General features: G+C 30.3%; 1 protein-coding gene across 1 annotated transcript; it reads right to left on the minus strand.

Moving 5' to 3' along the window:
* Positions 1–2,813: 2,813 nt before the first annotated feature.
* LOC109789231 (naringenin 8-dimethylallyltransferase 2, chloroplastic) lies at positions 2,814–17,824 on the minus strand. The gene is made up of 12 exons (XM_083068885.1): positions 17,499–17,824; positions 17,361–17,408; positions 11,291–11,571; positions 11,058–11,141; positions 10,889–10,963; positions 7,203–7,286; positions 6,465–6,489; positions 5,929–6,137; positions 5,572–5,667; positions 5,411–5,482; positions 5,229–5,324; positions 2,814–4,724 (listed from the first exon to the last, which is right to left on the minus strand). The coding sequence occupies exons 1-12, from the start codon at positions 17,593–17,595 to the stop codon at positions 4,545–4,547; spliced, it is 1,347 nt and encodes a 448-aa protein (XP_082925011.1). The 5' UTR covers positions 17,596–17,824; the 3' UTR covers positions 2,814–4,544.
* Between the last annotated feature and the right edge of the window lie 336 nt (positions 17,825–18,160).

The raw sequence follows: 18,160 nt of genomic DNA on the forward strand, positions 1-18,160 counted from the left end.
AATTGAGCTTCCAACTATTTCTGAATTGGTTTAGTTCATCATCACTCCTAGATGTGGACTAGAAAGTGATTAAATTTATTGTAGTAAGGAGGAAGGTAGTGTGAAATCTTGTTTACAATATATATATGCTAAACACATGGCACCCTTGTGCATATAAAATATAAATAAAACAATTTATTTTTGCTAATATAAAAAATATCCAAAATACATAATTCTTTATTTACAATTATTCCTTTTAACTAACAGTCCATACATGACAATAGGAGCACCATATTTAAATAAAAAAAATGTCATTACATGTTTATCTAACAAAAGGTATAATGAAGTATTCCACGTACAATAGCTGGTAGAAGAGAAAACAAATTAAACAAAGCATCAGTAAATGAGCTAAGAGCGCATGCTCTAATTAATATGCATAAGCGAAGTGCATGTTTTCCTAGTGATTAATTATATTAATTTTAAATTCTCCAAAAATAATATTTTCTTTAATTATAAATAGTGAAACCGAACACATTTCAAACAAACACATTTGAAAACAAATATATGAAGGAATCCAAAGGTCTAACCTAGATTTAGTTTGAGTTTTTCAACACTATAAAATTTCACTATTAAAATTGTTATCTTATTTATGAAGCTCACAAGTTCACATATTTTATTTTAATGATTAAAATTTTATGAGTAATAATTAGTAGACATCTCTTCACTCTAAGCACCTTATTTAAAATAATTATTTCTTTTCTACCTCGCTCTTCTATCACATCATATTACTTATCATATTTAAACTTTTTTCTTTTATTTGTCTCATTAGATGTAACAAGTTTCTTAGTGTTCACCAATCATTTTTTATTCTAAAGAGCAACTACTCATTAAGTATTTTTTTAATCAGCAACTCTCAATTTGTGAATAAAGTTATTTTGCTTGAGTGTTGTGGTTTCTGAAGAAGCTAGCTAACATCCTTATCATTAGTTTTTTTGTCATTTAAATAACATGAATGTAACAGCCCGATTTTCACAGCTTGTACGAAGGTCTAAAAGCCCAATATGGGTGATTTAGTAGCCCAGAATGGGTCGTTCCCAAACTGGAACGGGCTATTCCAAACTACTAAAATGACCTATTTTTGGTAGCCTAGAACGGGCCGTTCCCAAACTGGAACGGGACGTTCCAAACCACCAAAATGGCTTGAGAACGGGTCGTTCCAAAGTTGAGAACGGGTCGTTCCAAACATGGCCGCTATGGGTTAAAATGTAACCCCAGAAGGGGCCGTTCTAGTTTTAGAACGGGCCGTTCTAGATGTGAAATTTTACACATGACGAAGAGTCTAGAACGGGTCGTTCTGGATTTGAAACGGGTCATTTTGGCCACTCCTGATGCCTATAAATAGAGCATTCTGGCACTCCCAAAAAGCACACTTTTCATTTCTAACTTCTTTTCTTCTACACTCTCTTCCTGAAGACCGAGGGGAGCCTAAAGGAGGAGACCAAATGGGTGGAGAAGAGTTCCTGTGGAATTTTTAATAATTTTATAATTATTTCTGTTTGGAGAATTATTGGTATTATGAGATTCTATATGTTTTTACTATTTGAGTTAAGATTCTACTAAATTGATGATTCTATTAGGTTTTATATTAATTTATAAATATTATTGTTACATTATTTGGTAAAATTGATTATCTAGATATGGAATGTGGTGTGCTGCCTTCGTACAAATGTATACATTATATCTACTGTTTTAATATTGAATTGATAACATGATGTGAGTATGTTGATGTGATATGATTGTGGTTTGTCACACATATGACCAGGGATGAGACGACCCTAGGTAAGTGATGCTACAGGAATGGCGTGCCCCTAGCATAGTGTGGGATGAGTGAGGCAATTAACACGTATCACTTATGTCTAGAGTGGCACGACCTTGAGGTGGCGTGACCATTGGCATAGCGTTAGTTGTAAGATTTGTGATGATTGTGATTGTGATGTGATTGTGGTTCCTCACACATATGACCAGGGATGAGACGACCCTGGGTAAGTGATGCTATAGGGATGGCGTGCCCCTGGCATAGTGTGGGATGAGTGAGGCAATTAACACATATCACTTATGTCTAGAGTGGCATGACCTTGAGGTGGCGTGACCATTGGCATAGTGTTAATTGTTAGATTTGTGATGATTGTGATTGTGATGTGATTATGGTTCCTCACACATATGATCAGGGATGAGACGACCCTAGGTAAGTGATGCTACAGGGATGCCGTACCCTTGGCATAGTGTGGGATGATTGAGGCAATTAATATGTATCACTTATGTCTAGAGTGGCACGACCTTGAGGTGGCGTGACCATTGGCATAGTGTTAATTGCAAGATTTGTGATAGATTGGTATGATTGTGAAATTGTGGTGTGAATATGATGCATGATTGATAGAATTAGAATGTATGGATATGCTTGTAAAGACTTCATTAATTGATGAATTATGATAAGATTATGTTGTATTTTTTCTTTTGTTCTTTACATATAGATGTTTTTCTTTTCTCACCGTATAATTTGTGGATGTTTTAGGTGAGGAAGATCCGGCTATGAGTGACATCTAGAATGCCAACAGTTGAGTTGTGGGTGTGCTCAGATAGTGTGACATCGGGGCAGAGGATCCTAGGATATAAATATTTAGTTGGAGTTGTATCTTTCTTTGAAAAATAAATTTTAAACTATTATGTTTTATTTTTCAAGTTTATTTTCAATTATCTTGAATATTGAGGAACAATTATGAAGGTTTTATGTGAACCCTTTTACCAACATTGAAAATTTTATTCTTTAGTTTATTTACATTGTTACAATATATATGTGTTGGGGTAGTAAGGGTGTCACAATGAACCAAGATTTGAAGCCTTTGGATAAATTGGCACCACTAAACTACAAGAAGTGGAATTCGTCTAAAGGAAATGAGTTGATTTTCTCTACCAAAATAAATTTCATTATAGCTCATAAGTGTAATGTTTTTCTCTCTTAATTATTATTGTGTTTTTGTCATTAGCTAAAATTTTCTCTTGAAAAATATTCCAATTTAATGTGAACAAGCCTTTAAGATGTAGTTTTTTTCCTCTCTTTTAATTCTTATTATTGTCATTAGTTAATTTTGAATTCCTATAATTAGTTTTAGAACTTTATTACATGTGATGAATATATTTTGAGGTAACTTCCAAAGCCAATTCTATACTAAAGATAAAAAATAAATTTCATTTCCTAAAGTCTTAAAATCAATAGTAAGATATTCAAAATTAGTTACTGATAACACTAAAATTCGTATAGAAAATTTAATATAAAAAAAAAACTTTTGAAGCTCGTTCATATGCACTACTAGTTAATTACCATTTTAGATTCATTTACATAAAAATAAATTAAAGAAATATAATTGAAGCATCACAAAGAAAAAGGTATAATTTCCCAATATATAAAGGTTGTTTTCCCATTTTTTTTCTTCACATCTTGCCACTCAATAGCATATAGGTACTCTCTTTGACCAATTTTTTTTTTAAGTTTAGAAGAAGATAAAAGGGATGACATTTTGATTGTCATTTAAGAATATCAAAGAAGAATAAAACAAAAAAAAAATCAAATTAATATGAAAGAAAAATGAGTATGTTAGAAAATTGGGAATAATTATGAAATTCAAAATATTATTAATTCATCCACTTACTTAAGGATAACACTCATTACAATTAGTATACTTAATATATCATAATCTATATTCAATTTCAATAATTCAATCATTAAATTAAAAGTTCTTAATGAATTGATCAATTCATCAAATTTTTGCAAATTATGAAAATTATATAATGTTTCATTATATAGATTAAAATTAACGTATATGATGCTTTGTACATTAATTTGAATTAATTTAATGAAGTATCAAATAGTTTTTTATTTTAAAAAATATTTTATACTTGATTTATTCATTAAGAACTTTTAATTTAATAATAAGTTTGTAGAAATTTCAAGTAAATTACAAGCTATTGAAAGAAGTAACTCTACCAATATTCACATCAAAGAGTTATTCTTGGAATAAGTAAATTTCCCAAGAAAAAAAGTGTAATTTCCTGATATATAAATATGTTGTTTCCTCATTTTTCCTTCACATCTTGCCATTCAATAACATGCAAGTTATCTTTTTGACTCAATTTGTTTGAAGTTTTAGAAGAAGAAAAAGTTATCCAATTTGGATGGTCATTTTAAAATATCAAAGAAGTATATAAGTAAGGAAAAATCAAATTAATATGAGAGATAAGTGAGTATGTTAGAAAATTATATAATAATTACAAAATAAAAAATATTAATTGTATTTTTTTGTCTAAATAATAGCATGAAATAACTTGGAAGATTCTTAAATATTGAGGGACAAGAGGCTAAATAGATGCATGGATAAAGAACCAAAATGTTGAATATAGTAATAAGATTCATAGCTAATTTAACTATAGATATTAAATAATTATTGATTCCTAACATAAGGCAAAAGTAATTAGTTCATTTCAATCGTTGCATAAAGTTCATACTAAGCTTATAAGTTATATGTATTTGTTTTAAAAACTAGTTGCTCATAATGATAAATAACTTTTATAATGTTAATTATTACCTTCCAAATAAACATATAGAAGGATTGTGTGGCTGCTTTACTTTTGATATCTACAGACTTGGCATGGTACCAAAGGATTGATGCTAGAAGAATATGTCCCAAACCCTAACACATTAATGAGAATAAACTTCAAACTTTGTTGAAAGTATTAAACATGTTCCTATTTGTATTGATATAATATAATTTAAAAATTTATGGAGCATCTTAGGCTTTTACTCAAATAATATCACCTGAAAACAATCAATTTTGATACTAATATATTAAGACCATATATAGCTATAAAAGCAAAATATTCTATGCAATAAAGATTATCTTTTGAAGAGAGAAATTTTCTTATTATAGTACACTTGATACATGTTATATATGTGAATTAGTGAAGGAAAACAGTTGCTAAAATTTGATAATTTTTAAACCATTATCTTGAACAAAAAGTAACATGAGATGAAAATAAAGCATATAAATTCAATTCCTAGAAACACATTATTCTATTAAGCACAATTGAAATCTCATGCAAATCTTTTAAACACAACTTATATAAATTGATAAGACACAATAAATAATCTTGAAAAACTATAACTATGGAATAAAATTTTCAAGTTAACACATCACCGTGATTAATTTGCTCCATAGATAGGAAGATGTTGCTCCCATTAGAATAGCAATTCCATAAGCCATTTCAAGAAGTGAAACACAAATCCAAAATACCTGGAAAAAATCATTTTTAAAGAAAAACCCTAGATAGACATGGACACAAGCAAGGTTCTTTAAGATGATATATGAGAAGAACATACATTTTTCTGACCCAAACGCACTGACAAAGTTTGAATGCCAAATTTTTCATCTCCTTCAATGTCAGGTATATCCTTTATGAAAGTCAACAAAAGGTAAATTTTACTTTTGCATCTAGTACATATGCATATTTTAAGAAAATATAAGTTTTTTATCTTTTTACCTTGAACAATGCTATAACTATAGAGAAGAAGCTCATGAATACTATAGCAAAAATCAATGCCCTTGGAAACATAATTGGCCTCTTGAACACATACATCTGCACATTACACACATTAGCAACCAAAAGTATTTGAATTCGTAGAAAAATTGTTTTGTTATACAAGAAACAAAGATGTAGTTACTTGACAATATGTTATTTAAAGTGTAAACTACTACTTTATTATCCAAAAGACTAAAATTCAAGAATAACTTACATTCTAATAATTTATCATGAATTCTCCTAATGCAATCCAAAATCTTGTATACAAGTTTATTGTTGAAATTGTATGCTGAAAAGCTAATGTATAAGCAAAATCACCTGCATGTGAAGAAACAATGCAAGTTGAAACAATATTCCTTTGTCAAAGATAATGTACAAGGTTGTAAGCATTGAAGATCTCTTCCATCTCAATAGAGGCAACTGAAAATTTTCAAAGATACAAATTAATGTAGTCATATTTAAATAAAGTTTCAAAATAGAGGTTTTCAAGCTAAAATTTAAATTATTGAAAAGTTTAGTGTCACATGCTTTTAATTCTTAAACCCTTCCTCTAATACACACAATTTCCTTCCTAAAAGGAAACTTAAGAGTAAATTTATATATTGTATAACATTTATTGCCTAGTATTTTGACTAGAGAGTTACGACATGATTTTCATTAAATTCTAATAAAGCACAACACTAACTCTTATTGATATTGAAATAAATACTTGTAAAATTATCCCAAAAATCATGCCTTAAATAATATGAATGGAAAAATGAAGTTGAAATTTCATTTAAATGAACTCACGTTGATTGAATAAGCAGTTCCTAAAATAAAATGGGAGGAAATAATCCAAAACAATGGTGGTGAACCTGCAATCCATCCAAGCCCAAAACTCTGTAAAAGAGAATAAAACAATAAGTCTTCCTAAACCTTGTCAATGAACTATATTAATGGAAAAATTAGTCCAAAAATCATATTCTATTCATTATTATTCACTATTGTTAAATTATGTTGTGTTATATATAGTTCAATCACTAGGACATTAAAACCATGTGTAACCAAAGTAGTAACTTAAAACTCCATTATAAGAATTTCAATAAATAAGAAATTTATTATTTTGATTAAATATGTTTTGGATAGGATTCAATTTAAATATAACAAATAGTTTGATAACTATTACATTAGACAATTCTAAAAGAGTGTAGACTCTTAAATATGTGACCAACATTTTAGAGAAAAGAAAATGATTGCTAAACAAAGGCAATTCCATAAACTAATGGAAAAATATTTAAATAAAATTATAGCAGATGTATTATGACAAAATTTTATATCACTAAAGCATATACATAAGTAAAGAAACCTTATTGTGTTATGACAATTTTTTTATGTTTCTATTATTTTCTATATTAAAATAAATAATTGTGTAAATAGATATTCATATTTACATGTCCAAATTATTACTAAGTAATTTTGGTCAATAATAAATGAATTGATTGTGCCCTTAAAATTAATAGAAAAAGAAATTACATTAATGATGAGGAAAATAAAATACAAGAAATGCAGTGCATCAAAAATTTTGAAAAAAAAAACAATTTTATATGTAATACCATAATCAAACTTAATGTAACAATAAAGGCACCCATTGCAAAAGAATACCCCCTTGATGGCAATGGAAGATATGACTTGTTTATCTGCAATTAACACAACATGCAATACAAATCAATAAATTTTCTCAACAAATTAAGAGAGTAACTAATAAAAATTTCTTGTTTTCTTGACCATATTCCACAATTTTTTTTGGGATTCTTGATAAACTATGTAAAGTAATTATATTGTATAAAATAATATTTATTTGTAATATTATGTCGATTTTAAATTCTAAATTTTTTTAAAAAAAATAAGTTGAAAATGATGAATTTCAATGTCTATAATGATGAGTTTATAATGCATAAGTATTGAAACCCATTTAAAAGGAAAAACTCATGACAAGTTGATACATAGTAACTCATGTTGGAGTGCTTGTGATGAAAATCTACTTCCCAAGGATCCCTTTGGAAGAAAAAGAACCAAGAAGGGTGAAGAATGATAAAGTTTAGAAGAATTGTAAGGCATTTACCCTTATTTTGTAAGGTACACTACATTTGGAGGCCTATCCTACCTTAAGGACTCTTATTGATTGTTTTACATTTTTTCTCTTCATAGTAGTGATTGTGTAGGATATTTTTGACCATGTATTTTGATCAAGTAGTATAGAAATTTTTATCCTTGCATTTTTCTTTAAGGGTGTAATTAGTAGTTTATGGGAGGTGTAACTAGCCTCGACCAGAGACTTATTTAGGCTTGGAGGGCCCAAACATTTTTCTAGCCCATTAATGTTGGACGTCCACTTGCCTAGGAAAGTGGTTTGGATGTCCAAGCTCAATGAACAAGCCATCCAATCATGTTAAATAAGTTATATGGCCTTGATAGTGACATTTCAACAAACTAGTTAAAGTAATTATTATCTAGTAGTTGTAATAATTAGGTTAGGTAGTTGGAGTTAACTTAAATTAACCTAGGTTATTTTAAAACTAATATTAGCTTAGCTTACTCCATAAGCTTCTAGACAACTAACTAGACTTGTAGAAAGTTAACTAGGGTTGGTTAGCTTAAGTACAAGATAGCTAACCATGGTTACACTTGATCATGGTTAGTCTAGCTTGCACCATAAGCCAACCAAACTCTTATATATAGGATTTCCTTGTATTGGCTTAAATTACTTTGAGTTTTATGTGAATTATATGCATTTTTCCTAATTTTCTCTCTCAAAGCTTGTTTCTCTCCTTGAAACTTGTTCCATTTCTCTTATATCCTCTCTTAAGTGTGGCATCAACCAAGGGGGACTCTTACCCCTTCCATGTGTGTTTGAAGAAGGCTTTTAACACCTTTGGAAGCCTTGGAAAAGCTAAGAGGAGACCAAGAAAGAAAAGATCTGTGCAAGGATCTTAGAGGAGGAACTACATCAATCTAGTTTTTCCAAAGAGACTTCCATCAGCATGTGGGCACAAATACACATGGGTGCAATAGGACAGATCACTCCCTAAGTTGGATCAAATTTTATTGGGAAATTCTTGAATAATTTTTCTCCTATTTAAACTTAAAATATGTGCTATTCAAAAAAGTAGTTTTAACTAATATGCAAAACTAAGTTACATTGGCCAATTCAAAGTGTAAACCAGTGTTATTAAACTCAACGTAGACTTTTCACTTAGACCGGACCAATTAGGAATGTGAACACGTGGATTTAATAGTTGGATTATATATGTGGTTAGCTTGGTGATGACATCATCAAAACAACAAAAAAAAATAATTAAATTAGTGAATCCAATGCCAATCGAACCAACCAAGCTCACATAGGCCTAATGCCCAAAGTGTTGATCTAAATCTCTCCTTTGAAGTGTCATGTTTTTTTTAATTTTTTTAAGCACAAAATACTAAAACATGCAATTTTAAGGGATCGAACCCAAGAACTTCCCATACTTGGGCACTACAATAACCATTATTATTATTTGTTTATAGTGTGATGAAAATAATATATACATACAGACATATATATATATATATATATATATATATATATATATTATACTACTATTCATTATTATACTTTTAAATATTGTTATGTAAACTGATTCATGCGATTTAATTAGTAACAAACTAGTTTGAGTTTAGGATTTAGGGTTTAACGACCTACTATTAAATTTTTTTAAGCACAAAATACAAAAGCAACAATTTCAAGGGACTGAACCCAAGAACTTCACGAGCTTGAGCGCTACAACCAACCATTATTATTATTTGTTTATAGTGTGATAAAAAATTTGTTAAGTCAAAAGATGGTATTGGATCCCTCAAGTTTTGAAGTTCTAATGTTAACAAAAAAAATATTTTTATAAAAGAAAATGTCTTTGAAAAAGGTTATTAGACGAAGTGTAAGACCTAGATGGTCTATAAGATGATGTAAATCAGATAAGCATATAGTCTGTCTCATATACATTAAATGTTCATTATTTATTGAGACTAATGACAAAATTTGTTTTGAATGCTTCGTTCCTTAACAAATCCAACAAGAAAGCCATCTCGGAACTCATAAATTTGTTAAAGAGAAAAATCATGCTTTCTATCAAGACTAATGACAAAGATCTATGAAATCACAGAGAAAAATAAACAAAGTCACCGCTGCAGCTGCACTGCATGGACATTGCTTCTACATGCTCCATTTTGCATGAAAAGATGATAAGTAACTTCCTTGATCAAATAAGGGATATCATTTGGTGAAATGTATTTGATGTTTGTATTAAATGAGTCAACGATTACTTGCCATCGCAAGGAACAACGATGAAGATAGACAAAATAAACTTGTGAATTGGACTCAAAGTATTGCAACAATCATCTTCTCTAAGATACTATATAAAAATATTTGAAGCTCAAGAAAGAAAAAAAAAGAATATACGTAATACAAGAGACTTGTATAGAAACATACACTTTGTAAATTATACTTGTGTACAATATTTATTTTTTCTTGTAAAAGTTCATTGCTTTATATTGGTTGTATAATGTCTAAGAGAAATGAACACAACATTTCTATAATCTTCATAACCATTGTTATAAGGTTGAGCCTGGAGAGCTTATTTGTAACAAAATACTTGTTTTGAGCTTGGAGAGACTTGATTGTAAAAGAATACTTGGTTGCTAAGCCTGGAGAGGCTTGTTGTGAAAATAATATTTGGGTTGAGCCAGAAATGGCTTATTGAAAGAATTCTTATATCTTTGTTGAAAGATTGTGGAATTCAATCTAATTGGATTGAGAAACGAACGTAGTCTCGGTGATTAAGACGAATCAGTATAAAAACGCCTAGTGTTTCGTCTAACCTCTCTTTGCACTCCATCTAACTAGCATTATTACTTCACTATGAAAAACATGCAAGTTTTTAATACATATTATTCAACTCCCTTTTAGTATTTATTTTTTCTCTACAAATATATATATATATATATATATATATATACTCTAATATTCAATATTATTTTTTTAAATATTATGTTATGTAAATTGGTTCATGTGGTTTAGTTAGTGGCCTATTGGTTTGACTAATAACTTACCATCCAATACCTTGATCGAGACGATGATGGATTTGGTTCAGATAACACTAGCTTTAATAAATTTGGGCTTTTTCATAACTCAAAACCAAAAGTCCAAAAAGACAAATATAATCACGTATTAGCATATTGTTCATTCTTGTTAAAAGTTTCATACCTTGTCTATTTCAATGTCAACTAATTGATTCAAGCCATTAACATAAAGGGTAATAGGAAGGATAATTGCCATAGCCTGAAATAAAATGATTCACAAATATTAATAAAATTAGGTAAGGAGGAAAACATCATTCATTAGCCATTTTTAAGCATCAAACAAATTTAAACACCTTCAACAATCCAATAAAAAATGTGAGAGAAATATCAGATGCTTTCTCCACTACAAGGAGAGACATGGAAATTATGTTTATTACCTGCATAAACACAAACAAATTAAAAAAATATTTCAAAAAGATTCACAATATTGCAATTTTTTTCTAAAATTAAAGATAAAGGCTCAAACAAAACAATTGGATTAATATTATTTAAAGATTGATTTCAAAAAATAAAATGTTGACTTAACCGAGGCAATCATTGTGTATGGTCTGCTAAACATGTATAAAGCATCTAAGAAATCTTTGATAGAGCCCCAAAAGTTTTTAGGACTAGGATCTTGATTTTCAGATTCAAATGATTCTGCACGAGTTGCATTCACAACATAACTTCTAGCACAATCTTCACATGTGGATACTCCTTCACTGCCTTTATAACGATTCCTCAAATAAAGTTGCTGATGCCCAATGACGCGATATTCATTTTGAATTTTCTTAATTTTATACCATGAAGCTTTTGTCATGTAAAAACCTAGAATATCAAATGTAGAATGTTAGTACAAATTTCACACAATTTGAATTTTTCTAGACATGTTATTTAACAATGGATATTTATATTTATTTTGAATATCATATTAATGAACTAAAAAATCATTTTAGAATTGTATGAAATTTTGTATATTTGATCTACAAATATAACAATTGAGTCACTTAAATTTGCATTATGCTAAAAGACCTTTGATGTTAAATAGTAAAGAAATCATGAACCCTTTCTTTGTGCAAAATTTTAGACTTTTTAATCTTTAATTTAAACAAAATATACAAAGATGTTTTCTTTCGACTCATGAGATGTATTAAAGGACTACAAAAAAAATATCTGTTAGAATAGTGGATTAAGCCTAACTCAACCCTACAAAACCGGCTTGTAAGGTAAGGGTTGCTTTCCACTTATATACTATTCAATTGCCTAATCTCTAGTCGATGTGGGACTTGGGTCCTAGATCATTAAAAAGGGCCACCCACCATTTATCCACGTACCAAGCCCAATAGTGCTGGACGTGAGGGGGTGTATTGGGAAAAACCCAAGTCCCACATCGACTAGAGATTAGGCAATTGAATAGTATATAAGTGGAAAGCAACCCTTACCTTACAAGCCGGTTTTGTAGGGTTGAGTTAGGCTTAATCCACTATTCTAACAATATCATCAATGGAATGCTAATTTATTCAATAAAGATAATTATTTGATAGGTGAGCCTCACAATTGTTTGGTTCATTGTTGATTGTCTCACCAAAAACACTCATTTTTTTCCTTTCCCTCTCATTTTACTATTGTCAACCTTTTTAGTCACTACTCTATTTAAATTTTTTTTGCCTTCATAGCCTTCCAAAAAAATTTGTTTCCGACCAGGACTGCATTATCCTCAACCACTTCTAACAGGACCTATTTTTTCTCTAGGGCACCACATTTCAATTCTCAACAACCTATCACCAAGAATTAAACTACCTAACTGAAATCATCAATCGCTTACTCTAAGCATACCTCAATTTTTTAACTTGTCAACACCTTCATCATGATTCAACATCCCTCAACTTGCAGAATTTTGGAACAACACGTCATGGAACTCTGTCATCAAAATAAACATCTACTAAGCCTTATATGGTCTTATTCCATTAACGATTATGGATTATGAACCACAACCCAACCATTCAAACTTGGTCTCTAACAATCTACAACAAAAACAAAATATTCTTTGATAGTTAAAAGAAATCCTTCATCGCACATGACAAAGCATGAAGAACCAAGAAAACAAGAAACGATTTCACCTTTCAACCCAATGATTGTGTTTGGCTCCACCCTTAAACCTACCAACAACACTCCATTTTTATTTAACACTCTTAGAAGCTTGTGTGTTGCTTTTATTGTAACATTGTGTTGCATGCTTTATTAATGATTCTAAAATATAATGTTGTTTTATGCTGTCTTAAGTTGTTGTGTTGTGTTTTATGTTTTTTTATGAGAAGGGTTAATGAATCTTTATGAATTAAGGACAAAGTTGACCAAGAATGAAAGAAGTTATATAAGGTTTTAGGAATACATGATAAGTTCCTTTTCCTTAGAAATTTTAGCAAGAAGTTAGATAGAAGGGATTTAGAGCCAAAGAAATTTGATCTTCGTTTTGATTCCACCAAGAGCTTCCTTGTCTCCCCCTGAAGTTGAGATCAAATAGTAGAAGCCAATATTCAAGCTAAGAAAGCCCAAAACCTTAAAGAGATGTTGAACATTAAGAGTCCCTTTGTTCTTCCTTTCTTCCTTGATTCTTCTCTTTTTTGGAAGCAATTGAGGCAAGCAAACCTTGTAGATTAGTTCTTCTTGTATTGTTGCATGTTGATTCTTGTGTTGAGTTTAAGTTTGAGAAATTTTGTTAACGAATGGGGGGTTTCGGGTTGTAGATCCCAACCCAAGGAATTGATGAATCCTTGATAGATACTGCATGCATATGTTATTTGAAGTAGATTATGTGGTTGTGAGGTTTTTTTGTGAGACGCATGTGGTGGATGCATGTTGTGAAGGTTGGAGGAGCTAGAAAGTGTGAGCACTAAGGAGGTGCAACAACTTTCGCCCAAGGATATGGTATGCTCGCCAGACGAGCCATAAAAAATGAAGGCAATTTATCTAAGATCGCATTCTTGCTCAACAATCCTATGAGTCACTCAATAAGAATGAGTGTTCATGGTGAAAACCTTGAAGGCACACTGGGAAACACATGTTTCACTCAATGAAAAGATAGTTTTGTGAGTGGCTTAAGACGGGAGCTTGCCTAATGAAGAGACTCATAGAGATTCCAACTCTCTCGACGAGTTTTGGCTTCTCAACGAGAGGACCACAAAGGGTCCAACTCAACTAGCAAGGCAAAGATGAGCCAATAGGAGCTTATTTCGTTGACAAAAGTAGCTCGCTTAGCAAGAAGCTCAGGTAAGGGTTGGGCACTAAGTGAAACTATGCTCACCTGACGAGACACTTATTTACAAAGTTATGTTTTTATGTTGATTTTAATGGAGATTTTTTCATGTACTTAAGTTGTACATTGATTTTATCTATTATAAATTAGTATATTTTAATCATGAGTTTAAGATAAAAAGGATTTTATGAAGGTATATATTAATAAAGTTGAAAGTTTCTTATAAGGATGAATTATATTAAGGTGATGAGGAGTTGAGGTGTACAATATTGTATTAAATATGTGTTGTTTGAGTTATATTTAGTTGATAATGTATGATGCATGTTTTCTATGTTGTGACTTGAACTTAAAACTAGAGAAGAATTAATTATTTTGTGTGTTGAAAGATCTTATAATGAGGATTTGAGTTGTGGTGCTCTAAAAGCCTAAAGATGAAAACTCTTAAGTGAGAGAATTGATTTATGAAGTGGAGAGTTGTTTGTAAAAGTTGTTTCCTCTAAGTTCTTGTTTATCATAGTATGGAGGCAAGGCCAAGATATACTCATTAAGAAGTGGCCAATAGAGTAAGGCATGGAGTCATAGACTAAAACCCTAACCAAGCACTATAAGGATGCTTAGTATAAAGAGGATAGGCAGCAGGCTAATCCCATTCACATTGAGACTTGGTTTATGCATAACAATGTTGTGATAGACTCACACCCAAGTTTTACTATAATTGACAATTGTACTGGACCTTCCTAGTTTAAGTGGAAAAATTTGATAAACAATTTTTAAGTTGATTACGCCTTTTAAGCCAAACTTGTGTTGTTATGACCTTGAGATGAAAGGTATTCTATATTGTTGGTTTGATAGGATCAAACCACTTAAATTGTTCACTTATATTGTATAAGATCTCATAAGTTGAAATGTGTGATGACACAAAATGATGCTAATTAAGTTGTTTACTATGATGCTAAGGTGTATAAATATGTAAATAAGTTGTTGGATTGTGTTTCTTGTGTTGAAACATGAAATTTAAGTTGTTGTGTTGAATTTTGAGATGTTATGTAGTGAAGTATAGTTAGTTTTTCAACTTTTTAATATATGTTGTTTTTTGTAATACAAGCTTATCTTTGTTTTTTCATATGTTGAACTGTGATGATTATACTTTATATGAGATCAAGTCAAGATTAGGTGGAGTACGAGCTAGGAGTTAGATGGCATTTTGTAGTGATGTTGTTCTAATATAGCTTAATGTAGAGAGCGCTTGACCAACACCTAAAACTTTTGTTTTCAGTTCTTTTTAATTATTGATATTGATATGCCTTGTATATATGTATTCCAAATGACAATAACCCCATAAGGGGTTTTATATTTTAAACCCTTGGGAAGGTTTTGTTTTATTTCCTACACTAATACACATACATATAAAATACTACATGAATATCCAAGAACTGCTTGCATGGGAACCCAAGGCTAGCTAATTTTATGTTTTCCTTTGTTGTTGTATTGTTAAGTGCAGTGATCTACTAAGTCATTACATTTATGGTTCCTTCCAGGTCCTTCGTTGTATCGGTTTCATCATGTAAAATTTATTTTTTCCTACCTCTGCTCACATCCACGTCACCTTTCATGTGTCTATTCTCCATCATTACAATGACATTCCACCATTCAACCCCTTAACCTTTCCCCTTCCTTGTTTTTCCTAGCAACAAGAAGCACTCACCTCACTCTTCCCTCCCTCCCCCCCCCCCCCACCCCACATTCCTAATAACTTACTTAACTCCTTACTACCAACTAAAGCTAATTTTAATGTCTCCCCTCAATCAATCTTAAAGAACGCATCACTAACTATCCTCCACCAAACCTCTAAGCTCCTATCCAACACATTATAACCCTAAGATCAACCCTTAATTCCCACCTCATTTCTTAAAACCAAATCTTAATCCTCTATTACAAACACACCCCTAACCATCTCCAATAAATGCCTCAACTTCAAGTCTCAACCACCTTCTAGAGCATTTCAACAAATTTGATAGCAAAGTCAAAAGTGAAAAGGCGGGTATTGATTAGCCTAATTCCACAATAAACAACCCAACAATAGAGAAATTGAGTAACAGGCCCAAAATAATTTTTAAAAAATTGGGGAAAACACCATTCCAATCCCTAAAAGAGTCTTTTGCTGACACTTTGATCCTTGAAAGCATAAAAATTATAATAAAAAAAAAGTACCAAAAAGTGTAAAACATTACTCACTTTAGTCAAAAATTCAGAGAAAAAAAAACATGTGACTTAAATGACAATATTGACATATATTTAAGGACTAGAATGATAATAAATAGTTACATTTAAGGACTTCAAACAATTAGAAATTTTAAGGACTTATTTAGATTTTTCTTACTTTCAAAGGCTAAAGTGCTAACAACTTACACTTTCAAAGACCTAAATGATGTTTTACCAAAAAATAAAATAAAATAAAATATTTACATGGCTTAAGTGCTTCAAATAAAAGTGATATGAACCAATCTATAGGTGTACCTTTTGAATATTCTCATATGTTATTTTTGCTCCATTAATGAGATATGAAGAATTTCCTATTTTAATTTCTAGTATAACCTTAGTTTAGAGTAACATAATCTACAGTGAGGCACTTAAGACACTAAAGATAATCTCATTAGATCCTTAGAATCACACAATGGCAACTCTCATTCCACCATGTATATCAAAAGGCTAATGTGTGCAGACTCTTTAACTTGTCATAACTCATTTATAATCGATGATTTAGTTATTTAGTATAATTGTCCTTTTATGATGCCATAAGAGTTTTTTTTCACAGGGCATAGTTGCATTTTTCTTTTCTTTTTCTTATTACTTTCTTACAAATAAAATAAATAAATAAAATAAAATAAACACTAAAGATAATATGTGTTATAACCAAGTCTCTTTATCCAGTGATTATAAGGTCTACTTGAGACATAGAGTTGATCATATAATCTCAAGTTTAATTTCTATTTGTGTTAAAATAATGTTTGACTAACAAAAATCATGTCTTGCAAACATATATTAATCTTTTGTTATCAATTTTAACATACTATGTAAATTATATTTATAAAAAAATATAATTTGTGTCAATCTATCAAATAGTGTTAGATGATTTTTCTCTTCATGATATATGATATACTCTACAATCACTTATATTTGTGAAAGTGTAAAACAGATTCCTTTCTTCGATGTCAACTATTACACAAAGACTAATAGAGCAAAAGCCCTTCTTAAGATTCTTTTAACACCGAAGGATTGATAAAAGGTAGGATTGAACAATAGCAGCACAATGAATCATTACAATAATTTTTGTCCAAATGGGTGGATATAATAAACTTACTTGCATTGTAATGTTTGGCGCATTTTTTACTCCTCCCGCAACTTCCAACTGCCAATAGCATATTTCTTTCAGAAAAATGAACAAATCTTAAAATTTCAGAAATAATACACAAAAAATGGACCAATTTTCATGGCTTACCAGCAGTAACGGAAAAGGATACAGGGAAAGACCCAAGATGCATAGAAGCCATTGTCAACGCTACCTTTTTCGGTGTGCTATTGTCGTTCAGTTTCATCAAACACAAGTTACAACAAACTCCTAACTAGGGAGCATCGATCCTATCAATTAAAGTTTGAAATCGCATTATTAATAAATGGTTTAGTTTGTTTCCAAGGCATTGTCCATATATAAGTTTTCACGTCACACCTCATAATGAATTAATTAAATCATACTCCCAAACTCCCAGCATATATCCTTAACTACATTTATAATAGATAGTATTCTCTTTTGTTATTCCATATATTCTTAATCATATATTCTTAATCACATTTATAATAGATGGTATTTTCTTTTATTATCGTAGAAGTATTTTTAATTAAGAACATTAAATAAAGTTGATTTAATTTAAGTTAACTTATATTTCAGTTAAAAAAAATTTATTTTTTCCCATATATAGATTTAGAGAGAATATTGTCATTTTCAATAATGCAATTTAATATAAGTCGATAAATTAACTTGGTTACTATGGATGAGCAAACTTCATTCTAGTCACATGTAATTTGAATGGTTTGAGTCTTAAAATTAGGTTCAATATAATTTTTAGGATGGATTCAGAGTATACTTTTGGATCGTTTCAACTC

The sequence above is a fragment of the Cajanus cajan genome, chromosome 1 (assembly GCF_000230855.2).
Source record: "Cajanus cajan strain Asha chromosome 1, NIPB_CcT2T_4, whole genome shotgun sequence".
Classification (NCBI taxonomy): domain Eukaryota; kingdom Viridiplantae; phylum Streptophyta; class Magnoliopsida; order Fabales; family Fabaceae; genus Cajanus; species Cajanus cajan.